This window comes from Apis florea, unplaced genomic scaffold, assembly GCF_048593485.1.
Source record: "Apis florea isolate Af1SG1 unplaced genomic scaffold, ASM4859348v1 contig_3036_pilon, whole genome shotgun sequence".
Lineage (NCBI taxonomy): Eukaryota > Metazoa > Arthropoda > Insecta > Hymenoptera > Apidae > Apis > Apis florea.
Window position 1 is genome coordinate 101,146 of NW_028256694.1, and position 16,107 is coordinate 117,252.

Genomic DNA, 16,107 nt, shown 5'->3' on the forward strand with positions numbered 1-16,107 from the left:
TAAATTGAAATTAGACCGTGAAGCAATGCAAACAGAAAAGCGCAAAAGTGTAGGGGCGAAGAAAAACGGCAAGTTGAACGGTAGCGCATTTGGCAAATGGTCAAAAGTTCTTCAACCTTTCGGTGGGGATAAGGTGGAGAGAAAAGGTGGCTTCGTATATATACGAGGTAATAAAGATACGATATTCGATTAAGATGAAAAATAGAAAATAGATAAATGACGACTGCATAAACGTTTACGAATGCGTAAATAATTTTTGCCATTTAACGATTATGGGTTTGCTTTGACGCCTAATTACCTTTAGAAACTATTAAACGTTTGCAAAACAAAACCTTCGACCGACTACGCGTGCAATAAACTTTCTTAATACGTATGGTATAACGAATGGAACGACATTATGCAAGTGGTTAACGAAACTTCATGCAAACAGAACCTTACCCTACATTCTCAATTGAGTACAACCGAGAGATTTATTTATAGATAATAGTAAAGATAAAATTAGCTCATCAGCTGTGTTTTAAATTTGAAAAATGTTTTATAAATAATTAATATAAATTTTAATTACGATTATACTTTATTCTTTCAAATATCGAAATATTGCTCTAATTCGAGCATTATTATATACGTGTAAAACATATTTGCTGTTCCAAGATATTAAAAGTAATAATATTCCCCGGTGAGTATTCTGTATAATAAAAGTATATGTAATTAACGTGGAGTTAATATCAATAAAATTTTATCAAGTTGTAAAAAAAATTCCTACTTCGTGTATCACCAGCAAAAAGCATCGGGTAATTCATTTTATACGTTGCGTTAGAAGAATGTACCTACTCGTTCCTTTTTTAATCCATTAAAAAAGCAATTAGAAAATAATACAATTTTCCATTCATACGTAATCACCGAGTTATATAAAAATATAGAAGATATAAATTTCTGTCAAAAAAAAAAAAAAAAAAAAAAAAAGATCAATAATTTTTTTCTAAAAATAGATGTAACAAACACTACTAAACATGGAAATCCGTTACGCGAAAATCTTTTTTCTCCATTTGCTTTTTATTTCGCTTAGTTGAAAGTTTATAGCAAAGAAATATAAAATTTTCACAACATTGTAAATTCCTTCCTCTATATCTATCCTCTTATACGATATATAACTTTTTAATTTACGTAAAATAAAAGAAATATTGTCAAGTTGAGTAACAGCTCGATAAATAGAGAAAAAGAAAAAAAAAAGAAATTAATCATTCGACTCGAATTAAATTAATAAACACCACTTCCTTCTTTCGAGATTTGTTCCCAAAATATTTTGCATTTCTAAATAATAAATTGAAACTATCTGTCGTAATTTTGAAAAAAATCTTACAACACCTTTTCCATCCTCTGAACGATGAAAAATATCGCGCGTTTCTAATTCGAATATGATTGCATCGGAATGGGAGAAAATTTGAAGGAAAATTGGAGGAATGGAAGGATAAATGGAAGGGTAAAGAGAAGAGGAAAGGCAGAATTCGCATTCCCCGCGCGGGATTCCCCGTTCGCGTGTCGCTCAAAGTTAAGTATAAACGTCTCGTGACGGCCAAACGATTCGAAAGCGGAATGGTGGAGCATGTGACGAGGCCCTCGTGGTCACTCACGTGCTATTCATAACCTGAACTCGAGACGGCTCGTTCCGCGCGCAGTTTTCGCGACCAACGTTCGCGGACGAGAGACGCCTCTCATGGTGACCGCCAACAAGCGCGCATTCTCACGTGTATCGCGATTTTAACCTTTCCTATTCCTGCACGCGACACCTTCCCAATATCACGTTTCTTCCACCCTTGTCTTTTTAATGTGAATAATATATTTTAATTGTTATATTTGATACGAAAGAAAATAATCGAACGATCGGGTACAATACACGATCATTTCTAAGATCAACGATTTAAATTTAAATTTTCGCGAAGAATTCCCGAAGAATTGTACACATAATAATGGGACAAGGTATTCTAATGATTCGTGCTAATTATTAGATTTCGCGATTTGAACAATAAGAGAAAAAGAATTTAAACGATATTAATTAAAATCATCTCGTTATAAGTCGCGAGAAATAATTGTCGAATACCTGTTAAATTGGCTGATTAAATAAGATATTGAACAACATATAAAAGTGTTCTACGTTGATATCTGCTTCTGAGCAGATGTTTTTTCATATCTTTTCTTTTGCCACGATGGCAAAGTATCGGTTTTAAGGTTGCGGCCTTAATTTTCTTCGACAGGTGCACTTGCCACGCGTGGCCAAATATTTTTACATGAGATTTAGAGGAGTAAATCACGGCCACACGAGTATTAATGCAACGAACAGCAAACGTCGAAATAAAGAGTATTGAAACAACGAATTTCAAAGCAAACAGCATTGGAATAATAAAAATTGAAAAAATTATCTTTAAACATCATTTATCTTTAAAAAGAATGTTGTATAATAAAAATGAGTTTTGAAATATTGATCGTTGAAATAAACGAATGAAAATACGAGTATTGAAACAATGAGAATCGAAGCAAGGAATAACGATAAATTTTATGGTTATTTTTTATAAATTTTGTAATAACACTTTCGTTAATTTTTTTTTCTCTCTCGTGAATAGCATAAACGAGGCAATAAATGTTCAAATTAATTCATATAATTAGAACAAGTATTTCTGATTTCAATTATACATAGGATAGAAAAAATAGTTAGAAGAACAGATAAATGATGCAATTCGAGTACAGAGAAAAAAATTCACGAAGAAACACGAATACGCGAGAAAAAATTCGTTTTATAAGAAGATAATCTTAATATTATGGAAGGAGGTTATTTTTTTTTTTTATTTAAAAAAATATTGCATCAATTTAACACAAGAAAGTAACATCTTTGAATAAAAGTTAACGAGATGTTTTGCAATAATTCACAGTTTTACGTAAAAAGAGGAAAGCAAATAAAACGGAAAAGTAATTATTTGCACTAATTACCGAGTTATTGTACGTGAGCATAAAATGTGACAAATTCTCTACCGTATTATTTTTTTTTTTTATAATTTTTATAATTTTTAAATATTTAAAAACTTATATATTATTACAAATATAAGTTCTTTCTAAAAAGATTGTTTAAAATTTTCAAAATTTGCGATAAATCAGACTCGAAGTTTTCATCTTCAATACAATTCTCTCCATTTCATGTACACTTTCAATATTTTCTCTGCTCTCTTAATCGAATTCTTCCTCTTCCTCTATAATTTTAAAATACAGACATTAAAATATAATGGTTTTTTTAATTTTTTACTAATATCACTTATCAATTTTCCCAAGACAATAATTTTCAAACTTTCTAATTTCGATTACTCGCGAAAGCTATCACTTTTGTTATCCTATCTCTTTCTATTCTCATTTTCGGATCATCAAATTCGCACTAACTTCCTCACCTACGTTCATCAAAAATTCTTCTCTTTTCCTTCTAAAAAATTCTAAAAAATTCCTCTTACGCTTCCAAAAACTCTGCATTTTACTTTGCATCCCTTCCAGAAAATTCGATTTTCTCAACGAAGGATCCCCCCTATTCGTTCGTTCGAAAACGAATAGGGATCCTCGCGATAAAAAATAAAAAGAATCGAACGATGCGCTAAATCTTTCTTTGCGCGCGAACACGAAGCATGCGTGGTGGTTATGCACACGTTACGCACACTTCTGTCGCACGAATCGTCATACGTAACGCGCGCAAACCAGCACTTTATTTCCTGCGGCCTCCGAGCTCGGTTACGCAATACGTCGGGAAGGTCTACGATCTGCAACACGTGCGTTATGACGTTCATGCGCATGGTAGTCGATGTAAAGCTTCGTCTTTTCCTCTTTACTCGAACGTGCAATTCCGATCTTCGAGGTATTCCATCCTGGAATTTTTCGCCCCCGAAATTTTCAGATAAATAACAATATATAACCGTGCGAGCGAGTAACGATTACGCGTTACGTTAAGTGATTACTTGCAAGATTACGTGAGAATTGCGTCAAGCGTATTGATTTTTAGAAAACGTTTCGCTTTTAAAGTGGGAAATTTATTGTGTGAGGAATAAATTTGAATAATTGAATTGCGATTACGGTGAACGCGTTTGATATTTCGCGGTGGCTAATCGTGTAGTTTACGTTTTGAATACTGGTATTCGGATTGATTGAAATATTAGCAGTTCAAAAGATATATGTTTAGGTTAGGTACAATAGTCAAATATGAAATACCGATACTCTGAACGTTTGGTATATGGAACACCGATATTTAAAGATATATGAACGTGATATGTAATTCTTATGTAATTCTTATATAATTTTTAGATTGTTTTTGTATTAATTAATAATGTTAATTATCGTGATATTAAATATCTACAAAATATTCGATATTTAAATAGTAATACGAGAATTCTATCAATTCTATTAATAACTACATGTAGATATTTATTTACGACATTAAGTCCACGAATTATTTAAAATTTTATATAGAACATATATATATATATAGAATGACCTAAATTTACTAATCATTATTTAGATTATCAGAATTTAAAAACTCCTCATCTCAAGCTAATCTAATCTAATTATAATTTATAGAACGAAATCACAACAATGATTTTCTGTAATTTGCAAAATTTTCATATTTTATAAACATTCTAACTATTCTGTTCTTTATTCAACTATTACGTTATTATCCGTTAAAAGAAAGAATTAGTAGCTAATTTCTCCGGAAGAAACTTCGTTGCTGTGCTCTGCACGTCACGTTAGTTATTCGAGAATCGATATTAAGGTGCGAGACTCGGCGGCCTGTTACATAATAGACAACGTGGCCCAACTTTCAGGGCACGTGTGTTCACGCATATTCATCCTCATTCCTATTATTTTGTCAATGTTATACTTAGCATCTCTTTACACGCTCTGCATATTATATATATATATATAGTGAAACTTTATAACCGATTGACAAAGACCATTTGTGTTACAATCTTGGAAAATGCGATTATTTTTAGATGTAACATTCCTATGATATTTCTTTGTCTCGTTCAAATCAAATATTTAAATGATACACTCGATTATGTGTATAAATATTTTCAACTTTAACTTTCTACCAATTGATTTACGAATATCACCACGAAATTTGTTAAGTCTTTCAAAATTTTTCGATGTACGTAAATGCAAAATGAAATGAAAATACATTATAAAATACATATGAAACAAATACAAATATAAATAAAAATATTGATTTTTGATGACTTTAAACAAATATCTTTAAAATTTAATATGGAATATGTAATAAAACATTAATGATGTAGAATAAAAAAAAAACAAATTTAATTGTTTAAACAAATTTTTGAATAATACGTTCTTTAAAAGCCACCAAAAAAACTTATTCCGTTTTTATTATTGTTATGAAAAAGATATAAAATTCTATAAATTTTTAATCTACTTCACTAAAAAATCTAATTTTTAAACACGCAATGTTTCATTTAATATACAATAGTACAATATACAATAGTGCTGTTTCTAATTTCTACAATACGAATATAGATATAGGATAAGAAAACGTAATCTCTGCGGCTAGTAGTACGAGTCAATAATTGTGTCCACTGATAGGGGTTAGCTAGCATAAAACGAAAAATTTATAAAAATTACAATACATTTTGTCATTAAAAAGAAAAAAAACTACATTTTACGAATATGTTTTTTTCAAATACACGTTGCATATTTTATTTAACTTTGAATAATTTAATTTGAACTCGGATTGTATCAAAGTAAATTATTACAATTGTTAGCTTATTCAAAATATTCACACACTCTTTGTATACTTGTAATTTGATATTTCTATCTACCAATCATCTCTAATTCGAAAAAATAATTTAACTCTCTTTACGAAAACAATCGTAGGAAAGCCGATTTAAAGTTTGGATTTTTGCATAGAAATGATTTCATTATTTCTTTAAAACATTCGTAAGGAATCAAAGTAGTTTCTAAGTAAACAAGCATTCCTAGCTTTTTCATAACAGCGTTCATTCGAAAGTTCGAGCAGGACAACGATCAAGGCGCAACGGCTACCTATTGATTCACCCCCTCCCTCCTCCTTTCCCTTTTCTCACTCTTTCTCTCGTCTCCGTGGATCTTTGACCCGCTCCCCCCCCTCTCTCCCTCCCCCAAAGAATGTATCGTAGAGTAAAAAAGTGAATGTCAAGGGTTACGGATTCTTGGCTAGTACACAATTTTGGAATGGGGATACGAAACGGTCGAGACTCGCCCCATCGGAAATGAATAAAAAATCCATTTAAGAACACGATTAGAGAACAGAAAAAATACAATACATTTTCCACGGTATTTATAAATTTTATTTATCTTTTTAGTTATGAAAAAAAATTTGTTTTATATATTTATTCTATTTATACATGAATTATTTCGTTATTTCTTTCTTTCAAGATAATTGTACAATTAATCTAACCGCGCCCATATAAATTAATTGAAATCGAGACTAAATGGCGAGTAAAATATCGAATCAAGAGAAATGAGATTCTTGATGACATAAGAGACATAAATTAAAAAAAATAAAATCAAAATATACGAATTAAAAATTAAAAGACACATTCTTTTGGAATATGTATGAAAATTGGTGAAATTATGATTTTGGCGAATTGTAAAGATATGTAGTTTTCTTTTAATATGAAATTTCCCTTAGAATTCTTATATTGAGAATAATTTGAAAATAAAAAAAAAAAAATCTTTAAATGAATAGCGCTAATAAAACAATAATCGCATTTGAAATTTCGAACTTTATTTTCTATTAAAACTCTATTTTTTATAATAGAGTATATATTTCTCTATTAAAAATTATACTCAATCGATTACCTTGAAATTTAAAATAAATGTATTAAGATTATACAGAATATTATATCAATTAAAGAATTTTGTATCTGATTTAATAATTCTATTAGAAGAAAGATATCGATTTCCTACAAAATCATTCGTTTATCCGAGGAAACAGGAGAAAAAAATCGCAATATGCGCACAAGTTTTAAGTATAAGTATGAAAAGTACTTAAATTCGATACATAGCATATGCTATAAGTATAGGCTATAAGGAATGATTCATACAATTGAGATGAATTGAGAAAATCTTAAAAGAAAAAAATAATAAAAGAAAAATAAATAAATAAAACAAGTGATTCAATCAATTTATGAAAAAAATAAATAATTTTTCAATTTTTCTAAAGTGAAATTATATTTTAATTGCAATTATACAAGTTATTTTTTAATCGATAAAAAAAATAATAATAAAATATAAAAAAAAAATACTATATATTAAAATAATTTTTAATATATTTAAATTTTTCAAAATATTATAATATTTTTTTCACTATTTTTCATTTCTTTATATTTTGTTATAAAAATAAGTCTGAAAAAGTTAATTTCTATTGCAATTACAATTCACAATATTTTGCTTTTTGAAGAAAACAATATGATTTATTATAAAATTTAAAATATTTTATGAAATATTTGTATTTTGATTATCTACTTATTGTAATATAAATATAAAAAAATATCAGCATTAATTTATTAGAAAAGAATTTTATTACAAAATGAGTATTATATACTCTTTTTTTTTTCCCAAGTATTATGTAGATATATACATATATATTACAAATAGGTACTATATGTGTGTGTATATATATATATATACACACATATATATATTACAAATAGGTACTATATGTGTGTGTGTATATATATATACACATTATATATATATATATACACATTGTAATATATATATACACATATATATATTACAAATAGGTACTATATATGTGTGTATATATATATATATATACATATTACATTTTGTATAAACATAGTATGTTAATAATAAGTCAATGTTATAGTACTAATTCTAATATATATTCTATAATATTCTTTTGAATCAGTTAGATATTAATAAAATTTATTATGTAATATATATTATAAACGACAAAAAATATTTAAAATAATGTAATAATGAATTTCAATAAATTTTGTAGGTTACTTCTAAACTAATAGTAGATAAAATCATATTATAAATATATAATTTATAAATTATTTATTTTTTATTTAATCAATAATTAATGATCAAAAATAATACATAATTTCCTTTCATATCCAATGTTGAATTATTCATGAACTAAATAAATATCGAAACATCGTATAAATTACGAAATGATGCAATCGACAACTTTCGAAAAAAATATTTTCTACCTTAACCTTATACCTTAACCTTTAAGAAAAATGAAACAGAATTCTTTTCAGACACTTCTAATTCAATTTTCTTATGATCAATCAAATATATTTTATAGAGTTATAAAAGAAAAACACGAATAAAAAAATCAATATTAATTTCTAAATCATTTCACGTATTCTTCAACGTCTTTTTATAACGATAAAATGCGCATGCGCCAAATATTTTAAACTTGTACGTAAAATTATGCATCAGTTTAATAATCACGAAAAGAACAATTGATAATATTCTAATCAACACAAATAAAGCATAATTAAAATCTTAAATAAAATAAAATAAAAATTATTAATATATTTAACGTATGAAAATTCCTTTTTGTACAAATTTCGTACAAATTCCTACCTTTTTTCTAGTTAGACACACAAAAAATCTATTACGCAATTTCGAAAATAAATTATCGGTTAACGAAAATACAGAAAAAACTATTCAATTTGCTTCTTTTTATTCACAAAAAACACACAAAAATATACGGAAATTTTTTACTAAACTAATGCACCATATTGAAATCGCGGGAAACACTCATTACATATAGTCACATTTTCAAGATCACATTTAAGAAACTACGTAAATATTAGATGACTGCATAAATTTGACATGCGATCTAGATTGCGAACTATGCTCCACCTACATTTATATTTTCGTAAACATCGATTACCTAATCTGAATTCTTTTATATTAATGATTATGAATTATCTATTTATAATATTAAATATGAAATAAAAAGATAAATGATAATATCAAAAGCATAAACATAGAAATTTAAAAAGAATATTATAAAATTTATATATACATATGATAAAAATTATAATGAATGTATATGTATAATCTATCATAGGTATATAATCTATGATATAATTTGAAAATCGCAAAAAGAAATTACTTTAGGAACGTCATCAATATAAAGCAAAATAATAAAATAAAAATAAAAATAATGTAATTTTTTCTTGGAAAAAATTTTTTCTTGCAAAATAAAATGTAAAAAATATAGTATAGAAGAAAATATCTTACCTAATAGTATACAGAAATATCTAACAGTCAAGTATAAACCCTCATAACCTTATCGGACGAAGATAACATGAACTGGATTGATAAATGAAACATGATGTACAAGCAAGATATAATTCAAAAAATAAAGAAAATTAATAAGTAATAAATATAAAATCTATAAAAAAATATTAAAAAAAAATATTTTCGATTATTGCCAAGAGTTTATTATCATTCTAACCTAGCATGCTTACATATTTTTACCACTCGACTGTGGATGAAACCAAACATCAAAATAAATACATTTTAATATAAACTATATTATTAAGAAAATAAACCAGTGTTATTAAGCTAAGATTGCCAAACCAAGAATAATATACAATTTACGAAAAAATTAATTAAAGACACGTGTTTCAATACATAAAAATGAATTCCAACAATAACAGATTATTTTTTTATTTTTTCTTCTCAATATGTAGATCATTGTATTTATTAATTATAAAAAAATATTGATTTGTATAAAAAAGAAATAAAAAATACAATTCTTTTATATCTTTTAATAAAATTCTATGTATATACTCACAATAGCGGATACCACCATCTTTATATCCCGTTTCTTATTCGGTGACATGCGATTGAAATGGTTTATCGATATAATTTATTAATCAATCTGATTTCTCAAAGCGTTCATAATAAAGCGTTTCTTTACATTGTTTGTAATTTCTTTAGTTTTTTCGGGACATCATTTATCAAGTGAACTTTTAGTGTCTCAAAATTTAGAATATAACTCTCACAGGTTAAATCTTTCAAAGATTTAATAAGACGTATTTCACTTTAAGATTTGAAACATTGCAATGACAAACACGAAAGTTTCCTATGAAAAATAATTCAAAACAAAGGTTATAAAAGAACACGCGGTACACCGATGGCAATACTTATAGTATATAGTTTTTGCACTAGAGTTTACACTGAATATATTACACAGTTGGGTATAGATGGAAGCAGCGTATTAAAACGGGTTATCGACGACGAAGATACACCTTCGACAATCGAGAAAAACAGGCTTTAACACGAGAAAACAGCATCGCGTAACGTACCGTAAACTTGCGTGTAGAACACTTGCTTTAGCTAGACACATTTCTACGAAGAAGGAAAGTCATGGAGGATGCACGGATCGATGACTGGCTGGGAAACGGTCCCGGACAGAATGGCAAAATTCGCTGGTAATATCGCGCACTGTCACCGAATAAAATGGACTATTTGTAACCTCGTTTGACTACGCGACAATTGTCCCGTGCCCTTGTTTATCATAACGGGAACGCATTTTTTTTTTTGTTGTCGAACAAAAAAGACAGCGGGACCACGATACATCATGATAAAGAAAAATGTTTTCTGATAATTATTTTATAATTTCGAAAGATGACCTCGAGATTATGCAAGAATCACGATTACAGATAATGGTCAGAATGTATACATTCGATACTACGTAGATGATAGAATAACAATTCACAAATGGAATGTTCTACGATAAATGTCTAAAAACGAGTTGTGATTAGCAACATTTATTTCCGGTAAATAGATCAATGACTAGACTGAGAGCATGCGACCACGAGATACATTCGAAGGTTTCGAAAGCATGCACAACGTTAGACATACACGACATTCGTGTGTTTCCCAATAAATTTTATCGATAAGAAACACTCACTGCCAATGCTGAGAGTTCTCCATCGTGTTTTTCGCTTAGAACCCTTCTTGCCCATTTCTTGCGAAGACCGAGCTGGTCCTCCTCCCTTCTGTCTCTCGTCTCCCCAGCGATCTCGGCCAACCTTCTAGAACGACAGCTCCACCAAAACCATGTTGATCATGATTGATCTTGCCACTACCTTCGCGGTAGCATTTTATGAACTGTCCACCGACCAGTGTATCCCGCGTTACAAGTTTTTTTAAGAAAAAAGCTTTGGAACGAAACGAACCAACAAACGAGGCCTGCCCGTAGCAGAAGACAACTCTAATACGTAATCCGCGCCGCACGAATAGCGACCGCATACTGCTGTCCCCACCTCACCCCTCCCTGTTTGTCCCCACCTTTCTCGCACTGATCCCCCACCTCTTCTTGTGTCATACTCGATATATCGCGCTACACGTTCAATTTCTAAACATATTTCTACGATTTCAAAAGATTTTTTCATAAAAAGTATATACACATGATATTTCTAAACTAAATTATAATACAAGAGTGTATAGATATTGAATGTCATATAAATTTTCGGCAGTAAAACTAATTAAAAGTTTAAACTTTAAGGCTAAAACTTTTTGAATAGGAGCCACTTGTCACATGCGCAATAGTTTAATAATTCTGTGTCATGATTGGATGTTACCATAGTAACCAGAGTAAGCTTTTACCCGCCATTTTATCCGGCTTCAGACATTATATTAAGGTATAACCTTTTTCTATAAAATATTTTTAAAAATTTTTATTAAATTATTATTTATTCATTCTAATAATTGTATTTAATATTTTCGAGAAAATTATTTTATAAATTTATTATTTCTTATTTAAATATATAAAAAAATAAATATATTTCTTCATTTTTTTTTATTTTTATAGGTTAAGCAAATTTATTCATAAAACGAATAATCATGATGAAAATATTATCATTACATGAATTTGATGTTCCTTCCTCCGATGAATTGGCTACTGTCGCACTTATAGAAGATGTTTTACATTATTGTGAATATGAAAACCTAACAGATGAATTGCAACCCTTTTTTAAATATGTGCGAGAATATCCCGAAATTTCTATTACTCCTGATATTCTTGCAACACGTGAAACGGCACATACTATTTGTGCCGATGATTTATTTTTGCCAGTTCATGATAGTATTTTTAAAAAACTTGCTAGCATATGCAGAGAAAAAGGATTTGTTGAAGCTGTCTGTTTAGCTGCGTCTGCAGAACCACAGGAAGTGACACCAATTTTACATTGGATAGCTACAAGGTACCAATAACAATTAATATTTAAAATTTTTTATTTCATTTTTATTTAAAATGTTTCTTAATTTAAAATTTAGACTTAAATGGATGTTGGATATAATGGATAAAGGAATATATCAAAAAGAAATTTTGCCAACTTCTGGATCTGGATCAATTGCTGATATCGTTCATACAAGGGATTGGGAAACATCTCTTGTAAGCTATTGATATAAATGATTTGATTTTTTTATAATATATATTAAAGTTTTTATGATAATCTTTAGATTAGATGTCTTTCTTGGCATCCACATTGTACACGGCTGGCAGTAGTCACAAGAGATGACCGCATACGTATTTTTTCTCAAGGAATATCAATGGTACCAATTTTAAAACATAGTGCTCAAAAATCTGTTTGCTGTATAAGTTGGAGGCCACTTGCTGGCAAAGAATTGGCTGTGGCATGTCATGTAGGAGTTTTGGTTTGGACGATAGAATTAGGAGCAGCCAGTAATTTTCTTAGTCAAGCAGTGTTATTAAAACAAAGAAATCATGCTCCTGTAACAAGTGTTGCATGGCATCCACAGGGTGATCTATTAGTATCTTGTTCTCCTGTGGATACACGTATGTTTATCTGGGATACTTCTAAAAAAGAAGGTGTTCCGCTAAAACGAATTGGTGGCGATGGATTATGTTTTGTACATTGGTCATCTTGCGGTTTTAGATTATTTTCTGCTACATGTAAAAATATATTTAGGTATAATACTTTCAATATTTGTATTTTTATATAAATTTTATTTTATATATTGATGATTATATGTAGAGTATGGAATACGGGAGCAACAACATCGTGGCATGCAGATAAATGGACAGTGCCTAATGATCGTGTTGCAGTTGCATGTTTTGGTCCAAATTTAACTTTATTATTTGCATCAAATGAAGACCCTGGTACAATATTTTCTCTACCTTTGCAAGAAAATATTTTTGACGTCAAAAAACCTTCTTTCGACGATGCAAAAATGGCAGTACCTCTGATAGATTTAACGAAAGTTAATTTTTCACTGGATGATGATTGTGTTACTGTTGGTGGAAGGATAACTGCAATGGAATGGGATCCTACAGGAAAATATCTTGCTATTCTTTTCCAGGTATATTTTTTATTTTATTGAATCTAATTTAACTTAATTGAAAGCTTTATCTTAAATAATTTTAATAATAGATTTTTTTAATTATTTAGGATAGTCCATATATTGCATTAGTTAAAACAAAATTAGGACATCTATCACGTCTGATTGAGATTAAACCAAGTTGTCTTATTAAAGGATATCCGGGAGAAGTTCCAAATTGTATGAACTTCTATCAGAAATATAAAACTGAATCAGACAATATAGTTTGTTTAACAATTGCATGGAATAGTGGTCGTATTCAACATTTTCCAATAATTGAGAAGGAAAGTGTTCGTACTGTAAATATATGTACTACACCTTTATCACATTCATTTTCGATGAGGCACGACATGTACAATTTCAATTTAACCGTTAGTTATTGATAACGTTTCTTGTTAAACAAAACTATAAAAAAAATTTTAATTATTTAATTATTAAATTTTTTTCAAATTTTTTATTTGTTAATAGGGTTTAATATAAAAGTTTAATTTTTTTTATTACATTGTTTATAAAAAAAATAAGAAAATGGTTCATTTGTATACGATATGACGTTCTCAACTGCCACATAACATTTCGACAGAAATTATATAATATTTCATAATCGATTCGTCAGCATGTCTAAAAGAAAAAAACATCGTTTAGACCTGTGTTAAACTCTAATGTGTTAGCTTCCTAACGTATGGGATATACAACACGATGATTCTCGGGTTCGGGTACCTAATTATACAAAGTCACATGCAGAGCGCACGTCTTTCTATTTTTATATCGCTTGACCGAATGCTGAACATCGACACGTATGTACGTATGTGATGAGTCCCGCACTATTTCCAATACGCTTTCCATCCACTTTTACCACTACCAACTCCAAACACAAATTAACCGCTACTGTTCCATCATTTTAGAAACCTTGTCATCCTAAATATATATTTCTCAAATCCAGTTTATCAATTTGCTCTGTCACTTTATTTATGATTTATGAAATATTATATGATACATCGAAAAAATATACTTAATATTTTTAATATAATTATTGCGTTTCATTTAAAATTGATCAGGCAGTCAAGATCATTGAGAAATGTCCAAACAATATTTAGTACCATATATTTAATACTTTGCAATTCGTTATTGTTTCGTCTTTTTACTATACTAATTAATGATTTATTTTAGAAATAAATTTGAGCACTATAAAAAAAATCTTCTTAAGAGTCATAAAAGATTAAGATAGATTTATCTAACTTAAAAATTGAATATTAAAAAATTAAATTTTAAGATTTTTAGATAAATAATTGAATTTTAAATCAAAATCATTTCCAATTTCATTTCTAATTATAAAAAGTAATTTGCCGTAAGTGACGTGCCTAATCAATTATCAATATTATAAATAAACTGGTTTTAAAAATTCGAGTTTATCCACATAGAGGATCTAGAAGAGGGGATTAACCGCTTTGAATCCCCACCGATTAAAAATTCGTTAAAACACCTTTTTTTTTCTCTCCCTTCTTCATTCTCTCTCTGTTATTGCATCCGTATGGGGTGTACGATCGAAATCCTTTTTCCAGTATATTTATTTTAATGGCAGTCGTACACATGCGGTGACTATGGTACGAACAGAGTTGACAGGTGCCTGGACAAAAAAGCGTGGTCGAGAGCGGGCATAGTATGTATAATGTAAGCATAGAGGGCTGGCAGGCCACATGTGCCACTCTATCACTTATCTACCCGTAATATGACGTATAACTCGACCATAAGATGCAACTGTGAACGCATGTGTGTATATGTATGCGTGAATGCACAGTCAAGATGTATACGCGTATATATACAGGGGTGAGTGGGAGGATGAACGGACGTGTTTCTGTGTGTATGTCCGTTTGGAAGAAACCGAGAGCACCCAACTCTCGAGGATGTCGCGAGAACTGCTTTGGAATCATAACAATGCGTTTTGAACTGGACAACATTGATGAATTGCAAATAATCTCTCTTTCCTTTTTATTCTTCTTTGCTTTTTATTCTTGTTATCCAAAATATTGTTCTAATAGTTTATCTTGAATTATTATTATAGATGACATTGGTGATAACAATAACGCTTATGAAGTTATGCATAAATGAAACTTGGTATATTTGATAAGTGAACTATTAAGGTGAAAATTACAATTAATTGAATAAATTGATTTTTTGGTTGTTTACGTTAATATTTGTCAATGATTTAAGGATAATATAAAGGTAATAATTGTTATTAAATAATTATTTGAATATTTTTGATCTTTTCAGCTATGTCAATTATAAGAATTTTTTTATATATTGTTCTTAGAATAGTATGATAGAAAAAGAAAATTGAGTGATATTAAACCTAATAATAAATAAAATAAAAATAATATGAAAAATGAGGGGAAAAAAATAAGGAATGTCATAAATCAATTTTTGATACTTAAGATTAATTGGCATCAGAAAAAAGTAATTAGTATTATAATCCTAATTACCAATATATTATATATTGTAAAATTATTAAAAATAGACATTTCTTATTTATCCCTATTTTTATAAATTTGTATTTTTATAAATTTATTTGTATATATTATATATATTATTTTTTCTAATTTTATATTTAAATATTACTAATAAAATATATTTAAAACCATTTTTAAATTGAGCATTTAATTTATTAATAATATTTAATATATACTTTTCAAA

The 16,107-nt window shown here is 28.7% G+C and overlaps 2 protein-coding genes across 4 annotated transcripts in view; one reads left to right on the forward strand and one right to left on the reverse strand.

Annotated features, from left to right (window-relative positions):
* LOC100866875 (uncharacterized) overlaps positions 1-11,331 on the reverse strand; it is a 56,019-nt gene extending 44,688 nt beyond the window's left edge. For all 3 annotated transcript variants that reach the window (XM_086908032.1, XM_086908031.1, XM_086908030.1), the window contains exon 1: positions 10,988-11,331. In XM_086908032.1, the coding sequence (XP_086764158.1) occupies positions 10,988-11,042 (55 nt within the window). In that variant the 5' untranslated portion in view covers positions 11,043-11,331. The remainder of the gene's footprint in view (positions 1-10,987) is intronic.
* Positions 11,332-11,374: 43 nt separating this feature from the next.
* LOC100866759 (aladin) lies at positions 11,375-14,446 on the forward strand. Its single transcript, XM_031917956.2, has 7 exons — positions 11,375-11,476; positions 11,585-11,720; positions 11,891-12,281; positions 12,355-12,472; positions 12,541-13,010; positions 13,077-13,401; positions 13,491-14,446. Exons 3-7 carry the CDS (start codon positions 11,923-11,925, stop codon positions 13,800-13,802), a joined length of 1,584 nt encoding a protein of 527 aa, XP_031773816.1. The 5' UTR covers positions 11,375-11,476; positions 11,585-11,720; positions 11,891-11,922; the 3' UTR covers positions 13,803-14,446.
* The last annotated feature ends 1,661 nt before the right edge of the window (positions 14,447-16,107 follow it).